We start from the raw sequence: 23,655 nt of genomic DNA, 5'->3' as shown, positions 1-23,655 counted from the left end.
TGGTTTGTGGTAGAGCCCAGAAAACTGAACTGATAATAAACTCAGCAGGCAACTAAAATAAAGCCTGGTTTGAGGCCACTGTTCCAGCAGAAGAAAGAGAAAACCAAGAAAGAGGAACAATATGTCATGCCAAATTCAAGATATGAAAATATTCTGTGAAGACAGAGGCTGGGAAACCTCAGGTGGGGCTAATTAAAATCTCTCGCGTGGAACTGGATCCGTGAGTAAAACACCTGTCTTCAGATCTGGTTTTGGAAACCTCCATATCCACTCTGGTATCCAACTCTGGCAAGTGTAATAATGGCTTTCCATAGCTCTTGGAAATTTCTAGATCACTGATCAAGAGATTTTCTCATTTGTAGAAAGGGGCTAATGCGTGTCCCTATCCATTTTACAGGTTGGTGGTATGAATCAAAGAAAGAAAGTTTACAAATATCCTTTGTTGTCTGGCAAGTGATTTACACACACAGAATAATTGTTATCACCCTCAGTCAGTAGATCCATTCGTGCATTCACATAATCCATATATGTCTGAGGGTTACTTCTCCTGGCAGGTGTGTCACTGAATGTGTAAAAAAGCACAGAGTACATGCAAAGTTTTTATTAGCCATACTTTGGACATAGCTGGCAACTAATAGTCATGCTATATAAACTTGTATTGACTAATTAATTGATAGGCTTTACCCAATCACATTAATCTCCCCTGGAGATGAGTTGTTTGGAGTTGTTTGACATATTTCTGGTCTTAGACCATTTCCCCTACTAAATATATGATCTCACAGTAACAAGGAGATATTGATTCTTTCTCAAAGAAGATATAAAATCGCCCTAGGGTGAATTGCTTGAAATTTCCTTATTTCATATGTAGAGGGCTGGAACTCCTTGTAAACCATTGATTTGGGGGATCAGATTATCTCCATTGTTTTGTTTCCTACTTCTTCAGATCCTTCAGTGTGGACAGAATAATCAGATTCAGGCCGATTATTTTTTTGAGCTGGGGAAGCTCTTCCTGGTGACAGTTTGCTGCTACGGGGGTATCTTGCTCTACAGCCTTTCAGAGTAAACCTGCCATCAAGAAGCCTGCGTGGGATCTCTAACTGGTTTGCTTGGCTTTTCTTTGTTTCTTGTTAAGTATCCTCAGAAGGGGGTGGCGGGGGACACACACTGGAAGCCTGCTGTGTGTAATTAAGAGATAATTGTAGTTGTCTTGGCATTTTGTGCTGCTATACCATTAGCTTATTTGCAAGTGATGCCTAAATGTGGTTAGGATGACGATTTTGAAAATGAATAAAGAATATATTTTGAAGGATGAAATGTGTGATAATTTGAAAGAGCACTTTACCTTGTCTTGCTAAGATATGCTACATTTTAGCCTGATGTTTTTAAATTAAGCTTGAAGTTTTTAAATTAAAGCTGACGTGCTTTGGTTTCCAGGAGCGATCATCACATATTTTGTCCTACTGTGTACAGCCTTGAAGATTCTTTTTATACCATAACTTTCCTTCCTCAGAGATGTGTAATGCAACCTCTGGACAACTGAATATGATTAAATGCATTCTAGGACAGTGAATAATGACTCCCAATGAATTTTGGAACAAGCCTATTCAATTTCATTAACATTAGCTAGATGAAGAAATTGTCTGGTATTATCCTGGGTGTGACTTTTCACCATTCTACTATATGATAAATGCTAGTGAGTTATTTGGGGAGGGGGGGATTCCTAAAACAACATGCTGAAAACATTATTCTTCTCACTGAATAGTGGATGGATGATAAGTCAAAGAATAAGGGCCAAGATTTGGAGTGTTGCTCAGAGTTAAATAATGCATATAATTTCTATTTCATTATTGTTTTATTTACGGAATTATCTGCCACTTATTTTTGGACTGGGCTCTTTCAGTGAGTTTTATAAAAGTCCCCAGACAAGACTGAGCTGTACATGCAAAACACATCCCCAGTGTGCATTTGGTGAAACTGTGTTGTGGTCTAATGGAACCATGCAGACATGTAGCATTTTCTTTGCTTAGGCCTTTCACATGAGCAAGGAATGTGAAAAATTCCTTACAAGATACCTTAGAAAAAATTTGGTTTGTATTGAACACAATTGTATAAACTTATCTTTCCCTAATAGTGCTCATGTAAGTAAGACCTTATTTCTTTTTGAGCCTTTAGAGATGACTAAAATGGCACTTACCTTAAAAAAAAAAAAAAAAAAAAAAAAGGCAGGACTTTATTTGCTGTTTTGCAATAATTATACCCCTTCACTATGGTAATGGTTACCCATAAATAGCATAATCTTAAAATTGTCATTATTATCAAATATTTATCGAGTCCTCTTCATTGCATGCATAGATTGCAGAGATTTATAGAGTTGATTAGAAACAGCCAGTGTTCTTAATAGTTTACAATCTAAAGACGGAGATGATTCAGAAGAATATAAAAGACACTGTGTTGAAGCGTAGGATGGCATGATCTATCATTCGGTATTTCTCCTCTCCCATTGTTCTTTTAGAGTCTCCTATCCTGAATAGGTTCTCCCAAAAGCCCCTGACGCAGGAATTTGGATATAAATAGTTTATCTGGGAGGTGATCACAGGAAGCACAGTGAGTGTGGAAGTGAGACGGGAAGGGAGGAAACCAATAAATGGTACGTTAGTGAGTATGTTACTTCCTTGGGCAACAGGGGCTCAATCCTGCTGGTGACCTGCCAAACACTTGCATTGAAAATGTCTTAGAATTGTCCTTTCTCCAAAAGGGGTGAGGAAATGTGGATATTTGTCCTTACATGGATGAGGGTTGCTATTGGGACATTAAATCCCAGGCACAGTGGGCATTTCCTCGCCCAGAACAATCTCATTGGCAGAGAGATGCAGTAGAGGAGAAGCTGTTTTGTTCTTTGTGGGTAAAAGTTAATCCTGGCCCAAAGCTAACATCAGAATACCTAGGTTTCAAAACATTTTTACCACTACTTTAAAGCACCATATACTTTAGTTGTACTAAAAATTATGTAGTGAAAATTCAGTCTTGAATAATCTATCCCAATTTTGAATAGCCTATAAATTAACACCTATATCTGGATCACTTTTTAAAGATTTTATTTATTTATTTTGAGGTAGAAAGAGAGGGAGAGAGCACGAGTGGGGGGAGGGGCAGAGGAAGAGGAAGAGAGAGCATCCCAAGACTCCGCACTAAATGCAGAACCCAATGCAGGACTCCATCTCACGAACTTGTTGTGATCACGACCTGAGCCAAAATCAAGTCAGTCACTTAAGCAACTGAGACATCCAGGCACCCCTGGATCATTTTTTTATCACAAGTGTAGTACATTAGTATTTTGTTGTTGTCGGTTTATTTTTTTCTTATAGGGCAATGGTACCTAAGAGAAGAAATTATCTATCTTATATAAGAAGATGATTATTCTAGGGTGCCTGCATAGTTCAGTCAGTTAAGCATCTGGGTCTTGGTTTCGGCTGAGGTCATGATCTCAGGGTTGTGGGATTAAGTCCTATGATGGGCTCCAAGGTCAGTGCATGGAGTCTGCTTAGATTCTTTCCCCCACTCTATCACCCTCCTCTTCTCCCTCCCCCTGTTTACACACTCTCTAATAAATAAATAAATAAATAAATAAATAAATAAATAAATAAATAACATCTTCAAAGGAAGCATTTAAAGAAAAAGAAGACAATTATTTCAAAAGAATCACAGTTTAATCTGTGCTAACCAAAACAGTAGATATTTCAATGTCACCAAGCAAATGCATATTACATTTCTGAGGTTTTATCCATGGCACACAGGTTCAGTCAAATTAACTTTTAAGAGACTAAATTCCACAAAATCTATTTTTAAAGATTCTCTTCATGATGGGAAATAGCCAGTGTGAAGGTTTTCTCCAATTTCTTGTGTGGGTAGAGTCAAGTCCAGACTAGGGTAAACCCAGCAAATACACAGTATCATCACAATCTTCTGGAAATGAGAAGGGCAACAGTGTATAAAGGTGAGTAAATATAAGCAAACAAATATAGTGGTCTCTCATAGGCACTTAAAAGGAAAGACTATAATAGTCTGCTCATGTGAAAAAGTCAGAAGGGAAAATGGGCAAATCAAGAAAAAGCTGTTTTATCACTTAGGATTCCAACAAGAAAAACAAGGTACACTGAAAATGAGTAATTTGAGGGGAATTTAAAGAATGGATTATTTATGAAAGTGTGGGCAGGACAAGGGAAACCACAATGGCTAGTGTAATATTTATAACTAATAACAACAGGGAGGAGGTTCAGAGCCTGAAGGGGCAGGGGGAGAGAAATTACCAGAAATCAGAGAGAGAGAGAGAGAATTATGACATATGAGCCACCTGGCAGGAGCTGCGTCTGTGGGTCAACACTAGTGACCCCACAGAGAGGATGCCAGGGGAATAAGTAGCCCAACTTCACCTGCCAGTATTCGCCACGGGACAACTCCAACCAGAAGCCACGGGTCAGGGACCATGTGGATTCACCCATCCAGGTCAATCACCAGGAAGAGAAGGCATGGTGGGAAGTAGATCTGGAGGGCAAAAGGAGATAGCCAGTACCTCTTAGAAGAGAAGAATTTGCCGAATTCATATGCAAGCTAGATGAAAGAGATCACCACCCCTTAATACCTGAATTGTCCTGACACCAACTTAAGAAGCGATAAGTAGGAGTTCACCATCTCATCAGGCAATAAGATGTCCCCTAATGTCATGTGAGAGAAAGAATACTCAGTCATTGCAATGGCAGAGACTCTAAAATGTTAGGATCCCATTTATAATTCTAAAGAGGATGTGTGGTTCCCTCAGTTCAATTAATTTGTGACAGACTCAAAGAGAAGAGTCCCCATAATCATAAATTAGCAGCATCTCCCCTTCATACTTGGACATTTGTAGAATTTGACCTTGTGTTTTAGAAGCTTTAGGAGTCTCCATGGTGTTCCCAAGCATAACTGCATTAGGCTGGTAGCAACTGCATATAATGCCCTGGGGGAAATGAGTGATATTCTGCAACATGGCTCTACCCCAGGTTAAATATATATTTTTAAAAAATATATGTAAGTGAAAGATGCCCAGCGTTCTCCCACTTCCAGAACTTTGTACTCATGGCTACCTCAGCATCCAGTTGTGGGAAAATGGGCACTAGCTGACTCAGATGGGTTCTCCTCAACTCTGCTGGGCTGTAGTAACTTTTCTCACAGTTGCGTAAGAAAATCCTGTATGTGTGTATTTTGGGAGGCAGCAGGTAATGCTAAGCCTCAGAGAGCCTGTGAAGCTTGGACTGTGACGGCAATTTCCCTTGCTTGAGAGGCACTCTCTGTTAGATAAGAAATTAAGCACTCCTTTTTCCTTGGCCATATGGTGCTGCCATATAATTTAAATTCAAAAAGCCGAATTTCATAGCCTGAGAATTGCAGTTGGTAGACACTTCTAATCACTTTACTGATATAAGTAGGTACAGAGAAGCATGATAATTTAAGTGAAAACCATGTTTTCAGAATCTGATAGGAAAGCCTCTAAAGCTAATGTTTTGTATCTTCTGCTCCAAAGAGAAGACCCAGAGAAAAAGATGCCAAGGGAACAGTCTAGACAAATTAAAACTATTAGTAAAGTTACTTAAAAGAGGAAAGAAAAAAAAGCTGTCTCGTTGACTAACTGTTTAAAACCCTTTAAAATGAGACCTATTATGGCAAGACTCTCAGACAAACAGGAAAAAAATCCATTAAGCTCTAATTCCCACAAATATTATTAATGTTAATAAAAATAATAATCAAGAAAAAGGAGGTGGTTATGCAGCCAAGCTATCTGATAGAGGAATTTTTATTGAATAGCAAAAGAATTCCAAGAAGCATTTGCTAAAGATAAATAAATAATCTAGAATAGGTAGTGCTGAGATTTCTCATTTACAAGCCAACATATTTTAAAAACTGTAACCAAATCCAAGAAGGCAAGTTCTAAGAAACAGAGGAAGTTCCCTTTCCTTTAGGCTGAAAGTAAATGGAGCATGGAGATGCATAATTTGGCCTGTAGGAGATCTAAAGGAAAACTCATTCTGAGTTTGCCATTCTGAGCAACTGTGAGGGCAATGGAGAGTTTGAGAGGACAAAGGAATAAAGGTGACCTTATAGTTCTTTGGGAAACCTTCCTTTCGGTACCAATCAAGATTGTTTTCAGTTGCAGAAAAAAAGAGAAAGGAAGAAAGGAGGAAAGAAAGAAAGAAAGAAAGAAAGAAAGAAAGAAAGAAAGAAAGAAAGAAAGAAAGAAAGAAGGAAGGAAGGAAGGAAGGAAGGAAAGAAAGAAAGGAAGAAAGAAAGAGAACAGAAGAGAACAGAAGAGAACAGAAGAGGAGAAGGGAGGGAGGGAAGGAGGAAGGAAAGTTATTAACTTAAGTAGCAGGGTATTGCCTTCAGGTACAGCTTGATCAAGAGGTTGAAAGTTAATCATTAGGGCAACACTGATTTATTTTCATTTTTCAACTCTGTTCTTTCAGGATGGACTCTACTCTCAGGCTCTCCTTTTGTAGGGATAGGGCAAAGAAAGCTCATTTCCTCCCTTAGGTGTTTCCCTCTTACTCTTTTGTAATAAAAACTCTAATATGTGGCTGAGCACACCGCCTCCTGAGATGAAGACTATATTTCCATGTCTCTAATGCAGTTAAACATAGCAGTGTGACTAAGTTCTGGCCAATGGGATATAAGTAGAAGTGTCATGAGCAGTTTTTAGAAAATGTCCTTGAAGGATCCCTCTTTACCCTTCCTCCTCCTCACAGCCTGGAAGCTCAAACAGCCATCTGGGACCATCAGGTCGAGCCACGCTATCAAGGATTAGAGTGAGAGAGAAAGAAACAATTCTCTGATGACCTTGGAGTCACATGTAACCCTGAAATGCTTACCTCCAGACTTCCATTTTTTTAGAGAAAATATATTTCTATCTCGTTTAAATGATTGTATATTTGGATTTTCTGTCTCACAGCAAAACCTAATATTAATTAATACACATAGCAGAATGCTTTACCACAGTTCCAGGTATATATCCTATGATGTGAACCCCGTAGCTTACTATGCCTGTCTCTTTCTCCATAGCCCTAGAGCTTCATTTGAACATTTCTATAGCTCTTATTGGCTCATGCACCAATCCCTGAACCAATCACTGTGGCGTGGGGCTCTGACAGGTGTAACAGATGTGCCCACTGCTGGAGCTGAGTGGAGTTCTCTCCATCTGAACTGCACAGACTGAAAATCAGGGAGGTTTCCCAGAGGGGAAACAACAAATGTTCACTCTGTTTCCCAACTAGATTTTTTCCCTAACTTTCTGATTTCTATCAAAGATATGATCATTTGTCTAGGCTCACAACACTTTATACATAATCCATTACTTTTGGTATAATCTGTTCCCCAACATCTCCCAAGAAACAAAAGCAAAGAGTCACATTATTAGGTGATGGTGTCATCTTGGGGGGGGGTGGGGGCGGGTAAAAGATAAGTGTGTGATCATGATTCTCTGAGGAAAACATTAATTTATTTTATTTTTTCAGGAAGCTCTATGCCCAAAGTGGGGCTCAAACTCACAACCTGAGATCAAGAGTTGCAAGCTCCACTGACTGAGCTAACCAGGCCCCCAATGAGAAAAATGTTTTAATAACTTCATGAATGCAATGGTGAAAAGTACACAAAACCAATAAAATAACTGATTGTTATTTTTCAAAAGTGTCAAGGTTATGAAGGACAAGAAGACTGAGTAACTGCCACAGATTAGAGGAGATTAAGGAGACATGACAACTTTGGGGGACAGAGTCCATGGTGGCTAGTCATGGTCCCCAACCTAAGTGGTCATGCCCTTGTCCAATCCCAGGCCCTTGACTTGTTTATAACTAGTAGACTATGGCAAAGATGATGGGATGTCATTTCTGTGACCCTGACACATTATATAAGACTTCACATTGCTCACTCACAAGATCTCTCTTCCTCACTGCCCTTGAAGAATTAAGTGGCCCTTTCAGAAGGCCCACATGCAAGAGCTGAGGGCAGCATCCAGGCAACATCCAGCTAGAAGCCAGGGTCTTCAGTCCTACTGTCTCAAGGAAATGAACTCTGCCAACACTTGAATGAGCTTGAAAGCAGATTCATCCCAGTCTAGCCTCCAAACACAACTGCAGCCTCGCTGACACCTAACTGCAGCCTGTGAGACCCTAAGCAGAGGATCTGATGAAGCCTGTGCCCAAACTCCTAACCTACAGAAACTATAAAATAATTTACTCATTATAGTATGATTATATAAGATGCTAGCCTTATATAGGAAGCCGAGTTACGAGTACACGGGAGCTCTTTACTACATATTTAGATTCTCCAGATAAAAAGTTAGAAAGTAAATACAAGTAAATGTAAAAGTACAGAAATCAGCTATAAAATTTGCAAAAAAAAAAAAAAAAAAAAAAAAATTAAGCCTGGGTTCTGTTGGTTAGCAATCGTGTAAAAATAACAAAATGTTCATCAAGGTAGAAAAGAAATGACAATTTGACACTACATGTAGCTGTCCGATTCCCAGATTTTGCTCTTGCAAAAAGCTCCTCTGCTAATGTCAATACATGGGCAGCATTTCTCCCCTTGGCACATAAATCTCTTGTTTTCGAGCATTTGATATCTCACAGCTATAGTTAGTTGTAGTTTTGTTCTTAGTTACTACGATTATTTGGAACAGTATTTATAGAAAATTCCTTCCCCCAACTTTTCCTGCTCCCTAGAGTTCTCTCTCGCTTCTGTCTTTCTGAATGTTTCTTCCATAATTATATCACCTTATTTCTTCCCCTTCCATACCTCTTTTCCTTCTCTTCACCATCTCTTCCTCAAGTGGCTTGGAATCTCTAAGGAAGATGAATGGGAACCATCAACATAAGAGAAACAAGGAGGCCTGGTATATTACTGTTTTTTTATACTCGGGACATCAACACACAGAAGCCAAAATTTTAGTTGTGCGTTGCTGAGATTCCCATGTAAAATCCATCGCTTTTGTCTACTTGCATCGTTACAACAGCATCTTAGCCCCTGGGTAAAATGGGCCTGAGCTATGTACCCTCTTGACCTCGAGTGGGTTTTATGACTTCAAAGGAGGTTTGTGACCCGCTGTTTAAAATGTATATCAGGTATACAACTTGGCAAAGGAAATGAATGTGGAGAGCCAGCAACAGTTATTAAAAGACAGAGTTCATTTTTACAGGCTATTGTTTGGAAAACAAATAGCTCAACCTGCATCCCAAACAAAACTAGAATAATAAATGTGCCATTGACTTGGTGAGAATGTCCCATATCTGGTTTAGACGGGCATGAATATTAATTGAATAAATTCCTTACTTTTAATCCTGGTCTGTAAAGTTAATTAAAAACCTCTTAAACTTATTGGGAGCTCTCAGGGCTTTTTCTTCCACTTAGTCTGAGCATTATGAATTCCTGTATACATCTTAATGTCAACAATATTTGGTCAGTGTCTACTATATAATCTGTACTTAAGCGCTTTGCCTTCAAGATCCTTAACTATTCCTCTGAAATTATAGATCCTTCTTTTCAAGTAGAGATGGAAGGAGGCATCTCCTAGTACTAAAGCTAAGGCACAAAGCCATAATTATGTGTAGAGTATGAAATAAATCTCTTTTATTTAAAGGACACAAAGATGAATAGGGAAAAATAGAGGAAAACTAAATTAAGGTCCTTACTATACTCATAGAAGTTACTATTAACTGGTCATTATTTTTGTTAAATAATGTACATAGAAAGATTTGAATTTCTGGTTTCAAAAGTACTTACTTTTTTAAAGTAAATTTTAAAGTGCACTCAGAGTCTTAAGGGCTTTCTTATCTATGCTTCGTAGTAAGCTTGAGAACTCATGAACCTCACTGAGCGCTCGAGATTTAGAGAGACAAAAACTGAATTCAAGCAGAAATGAATTTAATTTAAAGTTAATGCTTCAGATTTGTTAGCATACCTGGGAAAGATTTTATTCTCACCAATGTTTGGTTGTGTTCTCAACATTGACATGAAAGGGAGTCCCGTGTGTCCAACAGATGCTAACAGGTGGTAGAAGGCTGCTCTGACCAGTTGGGCAAAATGCTGATTGTTGGTTTTCAATCCTATACCCCTAGGGGACAGAGTTAAGAGTTCATGGTGCTCCTGAATTTTGTGCAGAGCCACTGAGAAGTCACATTCCCCAGAGAGATGGTCTAGGAAAGAAGGAATGAGTTGAAGAAGTATCAAGCGTCTCTGGACTGTTTTCAGGGCTTAGTAGCCAAGGAGAGATTGAAATATATTTCTTGTGCATGTGTGTGAAATGAGAGCAGGTTAAATAAAATCTGTATTTCTAATCTTGGCTTTATTTCTTGATTCATAAACATATGAAACCATGTCCAAATATATTATATTATCTACAGGATACATGAGGAGGGATTATCAAGCTAGAATTTCATACTTGGCTTGTCAAACTTGCTGCTTTACATTTTGTGCCTTGCACACAAATGTGCACACATGCACTTGCTTTTGCCAAAAAAGACCACCTGCTTACCCCCTTTCAACTGAACTTGACCTTTGAGTTGTTTTTTTCAATCGCAGTTTGAGGTTTGCTCTGTTATTCCCTCTCATGTGGTTGCCTTTGTGACCCAGGGCCCCTGTTTCCAAATTTTCTGGCTGAAGTTACATCTCACAGCTGAGAAACAGTTTTACAAAGTGAATAGCAATTTATTGAGCACTCATGCTATGGAGTGCTGTACTCATGCTTTATTTCAATCAACTCATTTAATCTTTATAACCCTGTTATGTAGACCCTATTGTAAACATCATTATTATTCCCTTTAACGGATGGACAACACTGATAACACAGAAAAGATGAATAACTCATCTAAGGGCATGCAGCAAGTAAAGAGAGCCAGGATATGATCTCAAGAAGTCTGGTTCTAAGGCCCATGCTCTTGATCACTATACCACTGTCACCATTGTGTTGTTTTCTACATTTTCTATAAGGAAAATCTTTAACAATTGGTATTTTAAAACAATGAAATAATAGGTAGCTAGACGCAGGAGAAATTAGGGTCTAATGGACAAAATACCCATTCTATAGTCAGAAAGATCTGGGATTGCCTCTGGAGTAAGGATACTTGCTGCTCGCTGAATATCCACATGCTCTCCTTCACTTTCTATGCCCATAGTAATAGTTAAGGCCTTGTGACTAGTTCTGACTATTGGTTGCAAGTGAGAATAATGCAGGCCACTTCTGGACTGAAAAACAGACTCTCCAGGCTGTTCAACTGCCATGGTGCCATGGTGATGGAGAAAGCCAGTTGTTCCAGATGCTGTAGCCCTGTGAAAGTAAAGCCTCAGTTAGCCTAGGTCTGTGAGTAATCACACAAAGCAGAGGCCCTCAGAAGCCCACTTGGATGTGAATCATGAGTAAGAAATAAACCCTCATTGTGTTAAGCCACTGAGAGTTCAGAGTAATTTGTCTTTGATATTATCTAACTAATATAGTCCACAAGTTTTACCAGGTTCTCTACATATTCATGGAAAAGGTGGCTAACCTCTCCAAGCATCATTTCTTTATTTTTTAAAATATAAACACTAATGCTTTTTTTGGAGGAGCTGACATGAGGATTAAGTGAGAGCTCCTGGCGTGCTTGATAAATAGGACTTATTCAATAAATGGTTGCTATTGTCATTATTCAGTATTATATTACATAGAAGTCACAGAAAAGCTCAAGTGACATATTGTGTAAAGAATGTGAAAAAAAAAAAAAAGAATGTGAAGGACATTTTCGTAGCAGGGCTTATCACTGGATTCCTATAAATTGCTTATAACTATAAAACAACTGAAGAATATTTTCAGTACAACACATCACAGGATTGTAATGTACACCCAGCATCCACACTCCTGTCTTTTATTAACTATAACCCAAGGGAAATCTTTTCCCATTTTCAACCAAGCATGCTTCTGGTGGGGCTCCAGAATCAAGTTCCAGAATCAAGAATGGAGCATGGACTTGAGGCCAATAAGGCAATTATCAGTTTCCTGGCCATAGTGATTGGTTCAAGGATAGGAATACTGTTTGCTCAGAGCCAATGAGCAGATGCAATGAGAACGCTGGGAATTTTGGGGAAAAAAAAAAAAAAGATTATAACATTCTATTCTCATCTGAATGTAAGATGTGGTTGGAGAGGTGGCAGCTATTTTGAACTACAAGGGAAGAGCATGTCTCGGAATGGAACCAACGTGGAAGTGAATAAGAATGCAAGTGGATGGTAGTGATGGAGAAATTGGGGTCTAGGGACATTGTTCAAAGCCCTTGATCAAGCTGCACCTGAAACCCAAACAAACTTTGGGTTTTTCACTATAGTGAGTTCATAAGTTATCTTTATTCTTAATCCAGTTTAAAAACAGAATTTTTTTAGAAGTGACATTTGGGTAGCCCAAAAGAAAAGTGTCTAATTCTGGCTAGATGGTGTTAAAATTTGGATAACATGACTTTATATGGTGTTCCTTCCCATTCTTGGAGTTCTACAGCTTTTTCTCTATCATTCTTTCTGGATTCTGTATTGGCCTCTTTATTTTACTGCCTCTAAATTCCATATTCTTGGATTCAGAACTCTTCTTTACCTAATTCTTGTGTTAATGATTAAATTAATTTTAAAGCAAGATTAAATGAAGTTTAGGTTTACACACTTTAAACATTAAAACTCCTCATATAATTAAAATTTTTCCAAAATGACAAGTTTACAATCAAAATATATTTTTTTGTCATTTAAACAAAGCCTTGCATATAGGTAAAGCAGACACTCTTTAGAGGAGACATATATTTTGTTGAAGAAATATAGAACTTTTCATTAATTCTATGTTTCCTTATCTTAAAGAAGAGGTTATATACAGCATATTGAAATTTATTTTCACTTTTGGCTCATAAATTTGATGCACAGAATTATATAAAGTACATTTTATAAACTATATTCTAATACCAGAAACCGCAAGTGTCATTTTTCATAGGTTAGATTGTTATTTTCAATTCATCTTTTTTCTGTAATATAATTATACTTCCATGTACTTTGCCATTGAGGTTTTGCAATGATCTCAGGAGAGCTGGTCATACATCCAGGCCCAACTCATTGATGTTGGACTTGGCTGTAGGACTTATTTTGGTTAATGAAACAACAGCAGACCTTACACAGTGGATTTTTTTTTTTTACACAGTGGATTAAATATGTTTGCATGATTTGGTTTGGTTTTTGAGCTTCTGATATCTGCCCTGAGAACTGAAAAGCAACTGAGTCCAAGGAAACTGAAGAGATAAATGGAGAAGACCTCATCCTTCCTCATATCTGATGCTAAGCTCAACTGACATCAGCTAAGCCCAACGGAATCACAGACTAGTCACAGGTCCATGAGTGAAAATAAATACTTGTCATAAGTCACTAAATTTTGGAGTTGTTTGTTATGCCGCATTATTGTATCAGTAGCAGACTAATTATTATTACCCAAATTATTATTAAAAGTAATGTTTAGGGGCACCTGGGTGGCTCAGTGGTTGAGTGTCTGCCTGCAACACAGGTTGTGATCCCAGGGTCCTAGGATCAAGTCCCACATCAAGCTCCCTCTTGGGAGCTTGCTTCTCTCTCTGCCTATATCTCTGTCTCTCTCTCTCTCTGTGTGTGTGTGTGTGTGTCTCTCATGAATAAATAAATAAATAATCTAAAAAAATAAAAGAAAGAGAAAGAAAAGAAAGAAAGAAAGAAAGAAAGAAAGAAAGAAAGAAAGAAAGAAGAAAGAAGTAACATTCAAAATAACACTTCCCTCTCAAATGTATTATCTTACAAATCTGAAGCATATTTTGTAATAAAAACTTTTTGCATTTGTAATATAGCACTTAGTGCATTGAACTGGAAGGCATTCATGATATACTAGCAATCACTAAAACTGGGTGGAAATCCTGGCTTGGCCACTAATAAGTTCTGTGTCTTTCACAAGTCACTTTGCCTTTCTAGGACCTGCCTTTGCCTTTCTAGGACCTTTATATACCTATAAAATGAGTGTTGAATTAGATTCTTTATAGGAAAAAATGTTAGGGTTGTGGTCTTCAAATTCGTATGAAGTATTTACAAAAAAAATCTGTAATGCTTCTTTTATATGCTAATAGATTTTGGAATATAAGTAAAGTGAGAATTCAAACCATAAAGAATTCTGGGTATTTGTAAAGGTCCTAAGTTTCCTAAATAAATGAGATACAATAGTTCTCCCTTATCTACAGTTTTGTTTTTTGTCATTTCACCTGCTCACAGTCACCTGAGGTCTGAAAGAAGATGATATTCCTTCTAACATATGGTCAGAAGGTCAACAATAGCCCAACACTACATTACGTTCCCTCATCATTCACTTCACTGCATCTCATCACATGGGCAGTTTGTCATCTCACATCACCCTCCTAAGAAGGAGGGTGAGTTCCATACAATAAGATATTTTGAGAGAGAAATACCACATTCACATAACTTTTATTATAGTATATTGTGATAATTGTATTTTATAACTAGTTGTTAATTTCTTACTGTGTCTAATTTACAAACTGAACTTTATCATAAGTATGTATGTATAGGAAAATACATAGCATATATAGGGTTTGGGACCACCCTCAGTTTCATGTATCTACTGGGGGTCTTGGAACATATTTCCAGTGGGTAAGGTGAAATGACTGTGTATATGTTAGCCACTTCCTTATACAATCTGGTTGAATCTTATAAGTTTAAGATTCTGTCATTTCAAAAATGTTTGTGACTACTCTAGAGTAGAGAAAGTCACCTAAAGAAAAATATATTGATCATCTAGGTTGTGCTCAGTACACATCCTATTTAGCTCCCACAGTTTCCAAAACTGGATTGCTAAAACAATAGCAATTCATTTTCAACACAGTTCTGGAGACTGGAAGTCTAAGATCATGGTGCTAGAAGTGTGGGTTTGTGGTGAGATCTCTCTCCTTAGGTTACAGAAAGCTGCTTTCTCTCTATGTGGTCTGCACAAGAGAGAGAGATCTCTAACATCTCCTCCTCTTGGTTTAAGGACACCAGACCCACCCTTATGACTTCATTTAACCTTAACCACTTCCTGAAAGGCCCTCTCTCCAAATATAATCCCATTGGGAGTTAAGGCTTCAACATATGAATATGGGGAAGACATATTCAGTCCATAACAACACATATAGTGAAAAAGAAGAATTTAGTAGAAAGAGCAGTTTCTGGCTTCAATATGCAAAGTTTAGGACCAGAGCCTGTTACCTCCTAGGGTATCTCTAAGTTGGTTTCCATAGAAGAATGCCTCATGGGCAATGAAACACAAGGAAATCAGATTTTTACTACCTTCCACCTTTCTACAAGCAAGCCAATCCTTGATTGCTATTACTCTGCCAAATGTTTTAAACCACACTTCACCAAGAAATGTGGCCACTTCTGTACATGGTCAAGGCCTGGCATGCAAAGTCTACAGCTATGTTTTAAATAGGAAGAACTTCCACCGCATCCACCTCCTGCATTCTTGCCTGGGTCAAAAGAACATTTCAAAATTCCATGTGTATGCTCAGGTTATCTTACATAAAGTACAGCATTCCTGGCTCAAATATGAGGTGTTGAACCTTCCCAGCATCCCACCAAACATACACTATCACTATGTCTGGAACAAAATTGCTGAACTACCACTTCAATCTCTTGATGATGTTCTTTTACCAACCCCTTCACTTTTAGCTTCACAGATTTGCTTGACTACTTCCTTTGCACTCAGATGTTTGTTCGTTTTCCTGATAGGAATATAGAAATATTCAAATCATAATTTTGTATTGACTACAATTGAAATTTGCCTTGATAGTAAACATTTTTGCAAGCAAGCAAACCTTCACATAGCATCAGTGAAAACTTCCTTTTATGGAAAAGAACTTTCAAGACACTTTCTGTGTTAGTTGTATATGACCTCAGATAAATTTCTTAGCCTTTTAAAACCTCAATTTTGGGCGCCTGGGTGGCTCAGTCGGTTAAGTGTCTACCTTTGGCTCAGGTCATGATCCCAGGGTCCTGGGATTGAGCTCCTAGGAGCAGGGAGCCTCCTTCTCCCTCTCCTTCTCCCTGGAGAAGGCTTGTGCTCTGTCAAATAAATAAATAAAATCTTAAAAAAATATAAAACCTCAGTTTCCTTAAAAGTAAAATGATGTGACTAATACCTATACTATGAAGCAGTGGTAATCAGACTTCAAAGTGAATCAAATTACTTGGGATGTTTATTGAAAATGCAGACTCATAGGTCATGCCCCAGACATACTGGGTGTAGGGTACAAGAATCTACATTTATAATAAGCACTCCAGGTGGTTATAATATATGTATTGTGGGGTCTTGCTTTGAGAAATATTGTCAGAAGTAAATTAAATAAGAAAATACCAAGCACCTGTTCCTGTTCCTGCACATGAGTAGTAATTACTATTTAGAACTCCTACTCATCCAAAAAAATCAAATCTGAGATTAAGAAATGGTGGTTTGCTTTCAAGATACACTTGATCAAAAACAAAAAAAACAAAAAACAAAAAAAACCCCAAAAAAAACAAACAACAAAAAACAACCCCCACAAAACACAAAATTAAAGTAACAAGTATGCACTTAGGTGCAAATAAACTCAAACAAGATGAACTAGTCTGTATTGGAACAGACCATGCAAGGTACAAGATGCAGGCCAGTTACTCTGCTCTCTTTTAAGAGCCTTGGCATAACTGTCAGTCATAGCCACCTATTGGAGGTGACCGTGTACCTAGGTGACCAGGCACTGTAGCATGTGGCCCTCCTACCTGAGCTGCAACTGACAAGACCAGAGAAATGTGACTGGTCTAGATGTAACCAACAGTCCATGGAATGAGTGAGCCTGTAGAGCAGTCCAATAGGAGCATCCTACAAGGGAGGATAACTTCTTTACCCAGCAGATTGTCTCTTTCAGGGAACTGCAATCTGAGCCACATTTGAATGTGAGAGGGATGCTGAAGCAGTGCTTCATCCATATCCAAGACCTGCAGGTCCCCCTCTACCATGTGCCTGTGTTTCTGTCCCAAACTTTCCCTTCAAATAACCAGAGAGCCAGAAGTGCCTAGAAGCTCATGCATCGCCTTGGCTCATTTCCCAGCAAGCCACAGGTGTGGAAGTTGCAGCGCCTCAGGTCTTTGCCTCTTGTTTAGATGTCAGAGGCATAACTTACACTCCCAAGCTCCCTGGGACCTATCCAGGGGTTATCCTGAAGGACCCTCCTTGGACTTTGCTGACAGTGCATCCTTGATTGGCTTCTTCCCTTACCACTTAATCCTGAGAGCACTACCAAAAAATAACACAAAGGCTCATCTAAGGGTCTGCTTCTGAGGAAACCGATCTAAGGCAGATGTGCAAAGATTTCACGAGAAGACAGAATTTTTCAACAGACGGCTGTAAGTAGAAGTCCCAAAGCTGTAGGAGTTAAAAGAAAGCATGCATAAAGAGTTTCTGAGAACAAGAATAGTGAATGAATTAGAGGGTAAAGACAAGAGAGGTGGTCACAATGGAAACCAACACAGAACAGTGAAGTCAGCATATGGAGAGGGCATGGTGTAGGTTGCTGCTGAGTGCAAGGAAGATGACAGACAGGTCACTCCATTGGCCTAGCAGAGTTTTCTTGATCCACCACAAATGCTGTATGTTGTCAAATAACTTCTTGTTTGCTGTGAGGTCTGGCTGTGTAGCTATAGAGATGTCTTCTGGTCTCCCTTATCCCTCCGTGAATCCATTCAATACATCCATTACCCGGTACCTCCAATCCATTTGTTGAATGTTTGTTGAAAACTGAAAGCCTAAGAAACCCACACTTTCAGAAATAAAATCAACACCCCAATCATAAATGCATTTACAATGCTTTAGATGTTTCAACTATTTTTAATTAATATGTCCCTTCAGCTCCTTTTAATTTTGTTTTTATTCTCAAAATTATAATGTAGTTTTCAATTTTATACCTTCCAGCTAATGTGCCCTCCGTTCTCCATTGTGTCACTAATTTAATAACCAACAAAATCTCTTCTAATTCCCTAGTAAATGAATTTGTTGTAATTATTAAGTGGAATACATTGCTTCAGCATTGTATTTATTGTACCTGAGTTTATTTTTTATTTTTTTTTTGTACCTGAGTTTAAATTAAACATTCGAAATATCAATGATTTGTAATAGAAAGAAGTGAGGAGATTTTTAAAAAAACGTATACACAAATTCTGAAGCTCAGTATATATCAAATTCTTTTGTTAAGCAAGATGGAGCCTCTAGCTCAAGTTTCCTGTTTTTCTGACACCTTTAGGGTGAAATAATAGTATCTTCATATTTTATGACCTTTTTTGAGCATTATTCTTATTTCATAAGAACATAATTTAAAAATTTCTCTTATAAATATAAGGCAGTTATTGTGACTTCTTGGGTTAACATAAAAAATATCCCAAATGTATGGGGATGGGTGATAATACTGTATCAGAATCACTATAATTGTAATGGAAACACATTGAAAGAAAATATTATTTGCTAAAGTAACTATTTACTCATTTATTCCTATAAGGTTTTTAGGAAGAAATGGACAGTTTAGCTACATATCAGGAAGGCACAGAATTTCATGATATTAAAACAAAATGAAGAATCACCTTTCTATCAGGGGATGCTTTTGCTAACAGTGACTATCTTTAGAAAATTTCTACTTGAATTTCTTAATGAAGCATTAAAAAAAATCCTTTCATTACTTCAAAAGTACTTTCATGAAGTACATGATCTAGAATAGATAATCTAGGGGATATGCTAAATTGAACGGAAGAGGTTTTTTTTTTTTTTTAAGAACAGATTTGCATGAATTCAATATAGATGACCTCGTTTTCTGAGCAACTGGCAAATAAAACTATACATGTTAATGGTTTCCATAACATTGGAGCATACTACTCCAATAATTATGCTTAAAGATACACAATCAGTGATGCCAACTCTGCTTCATTGAGGATGTGAAAAGATTGCCTTAAATATAAAATCAAATACCCTTGGCCTTACTTACTCGTAAGAGAAATGCAGATTAAAACTGCCAATTTACACCTCACTTGTTGGCAAAAAGCCCACAGTTTCTTTACACACTCCGCTGGTGAGACCCAAGGAAATGGGCCTCTCACACATTGTGGGAATGCAATTGATACAAGCCTACATGGAGGACAATTTATCTATTGAAATTCCAAATATGCTTATATCAAATTTCCCTTACAGTAGTTTCTCCAACCAACACTCCTACACTTGGGAACAATCACTTCTTTATAAATCTATTCATTGTATCCATATTTGTAGTTGCACAAGATCGGAAACAGCCCAAACACCCACGAATTGGCTATTGATTAAGTGAGTATGGTACAACCATCCTTTGGAATACCATGAAGCCATAAAAAGGAATGAAAAATTTCAGGCAACAATCAAAGGAATGAAAACCAACACACTAAGAGAACTGAATGTGTATTATTAGGTTCAACTGGTGAAACAGAGCTATTCTAGGTATTTCGGAAATAAAGGGTTTAGTATAGGGATGATTTTTTGTATGAATGTTGGAAGACTGAGGGAAACTAAGATCAGTGAAGTTGCTTCCTAAAAGTCAGGGTCAGGGAAGCCAACCTTGAAAACTTCAACCTAAAGGGCTGAAACAGGTACTTTTCAAAAACTTTCCAATCATTTCCAAAAAAAAAAAAAAAAAACAAAACACCTCCCTTACTCTATGTCTGTCTTACTCAACGACAATGGTGTAAGTGGTTCTCACAGCAGCTAAAAAGATGTTGTGAATCGCACATTTGCTCATTCTTTTCCATTTGTCTGAAGCCACCTCCCCCTCTTTTCTGTCTTCCAAATCTTGACTGGGTTCCTCTCAAACTCTAACATGGAACCATACAGGGAAGAGGACCTGGGAAATACTGTTCTCAGCTTCTCCCAAGCAATGCAAAGGAGACCACAGAAGGGGGTGAAGATGAGTTGACAACAGACAATCCAGCATAGAGTGGAAAGATGGAAACCCCGAAGACATGTTTGAGCAATGGAATCAATACCAGCAACTATCTTTCTCTGGACTTCATGGTAGAGAAGTCCTTCAGTCACCAAATATTTACAAATGCCAGTCATATGCCAGACTCTGGCAGCTCCCTACCATGCCCAGTGCCCAGTGCAAGAGTATGTGTCATGTTGTTTCTAAGAGAATGAAACTTTTTCTTAGACCTGTGCCATTTCTGAGGCACAGTATCTGCACTGAAATCTTTTCTTGACCTTATTGGGAAAAGCCAGGAACTGAGGATCAGTCATTTTGTCTTTTCTTTGTGTGCTTTAAAGGCCAGACTTCTAAAAAGGTTGGCCTCCACATCCTTAGCTTCCAAACCCTCCTCACCTGCTGCCATCTGGTTCCTGCTCCCTACCACTTCACTAAAATTGACCTTGCCAAAGTAATTGGTGAAACCCTGATTGCCAATGCCAGGCACACTTTTCAATTGTATCATACATCACTTTTCTCTGCACTCTGTGTCACTCCTGTCCTTACTTTATGTCCCTTTCCAGATTCCATTCTTTTGTTACCGCCCCTAAAAATCCCTTCCTCTCTGGGCCCTCCTGTCCCAGTTTCAGCATCTAAAACACTTAGCAGGATCAAGAAGCTCAAGTGCAGAGTCAAAACAACACATTCAAGCTTCAAGCATGAACTGAGTCACTTTTCTATGTTGATGGGTTGGAAATTGAGAATTCACCATGTTGCAATTTATTTTTATGGATTCCTTAGTGGTTCCTTGTAATTCATTCCTTACAAAATATCTGAAATCTCAGATTTGGCACAGATGGACTGAGGAGATCTCTTATTGGTCCCCTCTGCAACGTGCTTTTCACATTGCACTCTTTTTAATCTTTTCAAAACACACAGCTGATGAATTCTCTCACTCCATCTCATACATACCAAATTCTGCTTAAATCTCTTTATGGTTCCCTACTAGTCTCTGGTTAAAACAAAACAAAGGGATCCCTGGGTGGCGCAGTGGTTTGGCGCCTGCCTTTGGCCCAGGGCGCGATCCTGGAGACCCGGGATCGAGTCCCACATCGGGCTCCCAGTGCATGGAGCCTGCTTCTTCTCCCTCTGCCTATGTCTCTGCCTCTCTCTCTCTCTGTGTATGACTATCATAAAATCAAAAAAAAAAAAAAAAAAAAAACATCTCTTAACATGACCTACACTCTTTGGCCATTTATTCAACTCCTATCTCACGTAGTTCCACTGAGTTGCAGCCATATTGGCCATGTTCTGGGTTACTTGTACCTGCCTCCCAGGAGCCAAAGCAGAGCCTTTGTGCTTCTCTGTCTAGGTAATTCTTTCCTTTCTTCTTCCCCTGGTCATTTTATCCTCATTCCCAGTGCTGCTTCTCTGGGTAACAGTCTCATCTTGTGCAGATCAAATTTCCATGTGTTTCTCTTGATAATGTTTGTCACGTTTCATTCTGGTACTTAGGAAGGCGGTGGTTTACTCAATGCCCATTTCCCTAGGGCTGGCTGGTGAGCTCTGTGAGGAAGGAACCACATTTCTCATGTTCCCTACTGCATCCTGTGCCCACATAGTGCTTGGCATAAAGGAGCTCAATAAACACTTGCTGAATGTATTAGTAAGTGAATAAAGACCAAGAATAACAGGGTTTTTCCCCTACTGCTTTAATACTCACGGCTAAGCTGCATTTGCTTGTGATTCTTAACAATTTTTCAAAGTATTTTCAGATAAGCTATCTCATGTGATATTAACAATTGACTTTATGAGTATAAGGGGTAACCCAGGTAGGTGACTTGGCGAACGCTACATGGCTTGTAAGCAAAAATATGCAACTGGAACGGAGTCTTGTCGCTTTTCAGACCAAGACTTTGGCGATTAAACCACCAAAAAGAGGGCAGCCCGGGGCGGGGGCGGGGCTCAGTGGTTTAGCCCTGCCTTGGGCCCAGGGCCTGATCCTGGAGACCCGGGAGGAGTCCCACCTCGGGCTCCCTGCAGGGAGCCTGCTTGTGTCTCTGCCTCTCGCTCTCTGTCTCTCATGAATGAATAAATAAAATCTTAAAAAAAAAAAAAAAAAAACAACACCAAAAAGGAAGCAAGATAGTGTATATATAGCTTAATAGTATCTATACAAAAGATAGTAAAATAGAAATACCAAAATAAAAATATAAAGTTCATTTTAGATTGATAGAATATCAATATCCATATTCATGGAATATGGGCATCAATACTCTAAATGCTGGCATTTTAGCCTATTCCATTTGGGTTCTGAGAAAGAGCATGTGACCCTTCTACGACAGGGCTCAGTGAATACCCTATGATAATTCTCACTATAATGTAGATGTTCCACAAATTTATCAGCTATTAAATTGTTACTGGCAATGACCGCTTCTGGAAACCTTTTCAATCCTTTCCTTAATGAAACTATTTATTTTTTGTAAGGAGACCTGAGAAAAGTTCATCACTTAGCAGGTTAAAAGGATCCATGAGTTTCAAAGACCCATCTCAAACTAAGTCGCGTACTCGTTCATTTATCCAACATTTTGAAAAGACCTACCGTTTAACCACAGTCTCTAAATGTTTAAGTTTGCTAGATGTGTTACATTTTTTAAATGACTTCATAACTGAGTTCTTTTATAATATCACGCGAACACGGGCTTCTAAGCTCACGTTATTCACCCCAATAGCACGGACAATGACTTTACACGGAAAATAGGGAATCAAAGCTCCGTGCCCTGGGCGGGGTGTATCTTAGGGTAACTCGAGGCTCACGACGCCACTTACGTTTAAACTCATTCTGCCTTGAATTTAGTGTCTCCGGTGGCACTTTCTTGGGGGGGTGGGGGAGGGAAGAAAGGGGAGGAAGGTCTAAAAATACAACAGAGGACCTGCAAAAATTTGCGGACAGGCGTCTTCAACCCGTTGTTATTCACTCAAGAGAGTTCAGGGAGAGCGGACACAAAGTTTCACTGGTTCCGTGGATTGCATGCAGCCCGCTCACAAAGAAGCGCTGCATCTGCTCCCATTTCCAGCGAACAAACGCAACCTTAACAATTTGAAAAATACAAGAGGTGAAAAGAGCCAAAGAAAAGTCGCACTTGGTCTGCCCCCTGGGTCTCTTAGGAGCTCGTCGTCTGGCTCCGGAGAGTTTCCAGCGCCGGCGGAGTTGCCTCCGCTCGCAACCTCGGAAGCAGGACCCCGGGGAGGCGGGCAGGGCGGACCCGGGCGGACCCGGGCGGACCCGGGCGGCGGCGGCGGCGGCGGCTCTCGCAGGCTGCGCTGGGCGCCCCGGAGGCCGAGCCCCGCCGGCCAGCCCCGCGCGCGCAAGACGAGCGCAACGCGCCTGCGCGCTCGGTCACGTGGCGGGCGCTCCGCGCAAAGCGGGTTAAAAGTCACGACCGCCGCGAGCCCGCGAGCGCCCGGTTGGCCGGCGCGGCGCCGCTCGCCTCCCTTAAGCCGATTCTGACGGAGCTGCCTCCGCTGCTGTCGACCACCCTCCGACCCCGCGTCGCGGCTCGGCTTCATGCAGCGAGCGGAGCCGCCTAGCACCCTTCCTAGCCGACACCACCGGCGCGCG

At 39.4% G+C, this 23,655-nt stretch overlaps 1 protein-coding gene across 1 annotated transcript; it reads right to left on the bottom strand.

Annotated features, from left to right (window-relative positions):
* Window positions 1-3,684: 3,684 nt before the first annotated feature.
* On the bottom strand, window positions 3,685-23,388 carry LOC118352028 (uncharacterized). The gene is made up of 8 exons (XM_035704756.2): window positions 23,177-23,388; window positions 11,097-11,347; window positions 9,983-10,217; window positions 8,821-8,867; window positions 6,759-6,821; window positions 4,640-4,712; window positions 4,431-4,542; window positions 3,685-3,963 (listed from the first exon to the last, which is right to left on the bottom strand). Exons 2-7 carry the CDS (start codon window positions 11,299-11,301, stop codon window positions 4,509-4,511), a joined length of 657 nt encoding a protein of 218 aa, XP_035560649.1. The 5' UTR covers window positions 11,302-11,347; window positions 23,177-23,388; the 3' UTR covers window positions 3,685-3,963; window positions 4,431-4,508.
* Window positions 23,389-23,655: the final 267 nt, after the last annotated feature.

The sequence above is a fragment of the Canis lupus genome, chromosome 23 (genome assembly GCF_003254725.2).
Source record: "Canis lupus dingo isolate Sandy chromosome 23, ASM325472v2, whole genome shotgun sequence".
Classification (NCBI taxonomy): Eukaryota; Metazoa; Chordata; class Mammalia; order Carnivora; family Canidae; genus Canis; species Canis lupus.
This window is presented reverse-complemented; position numbering and strand designations above follow the sequence as displayed.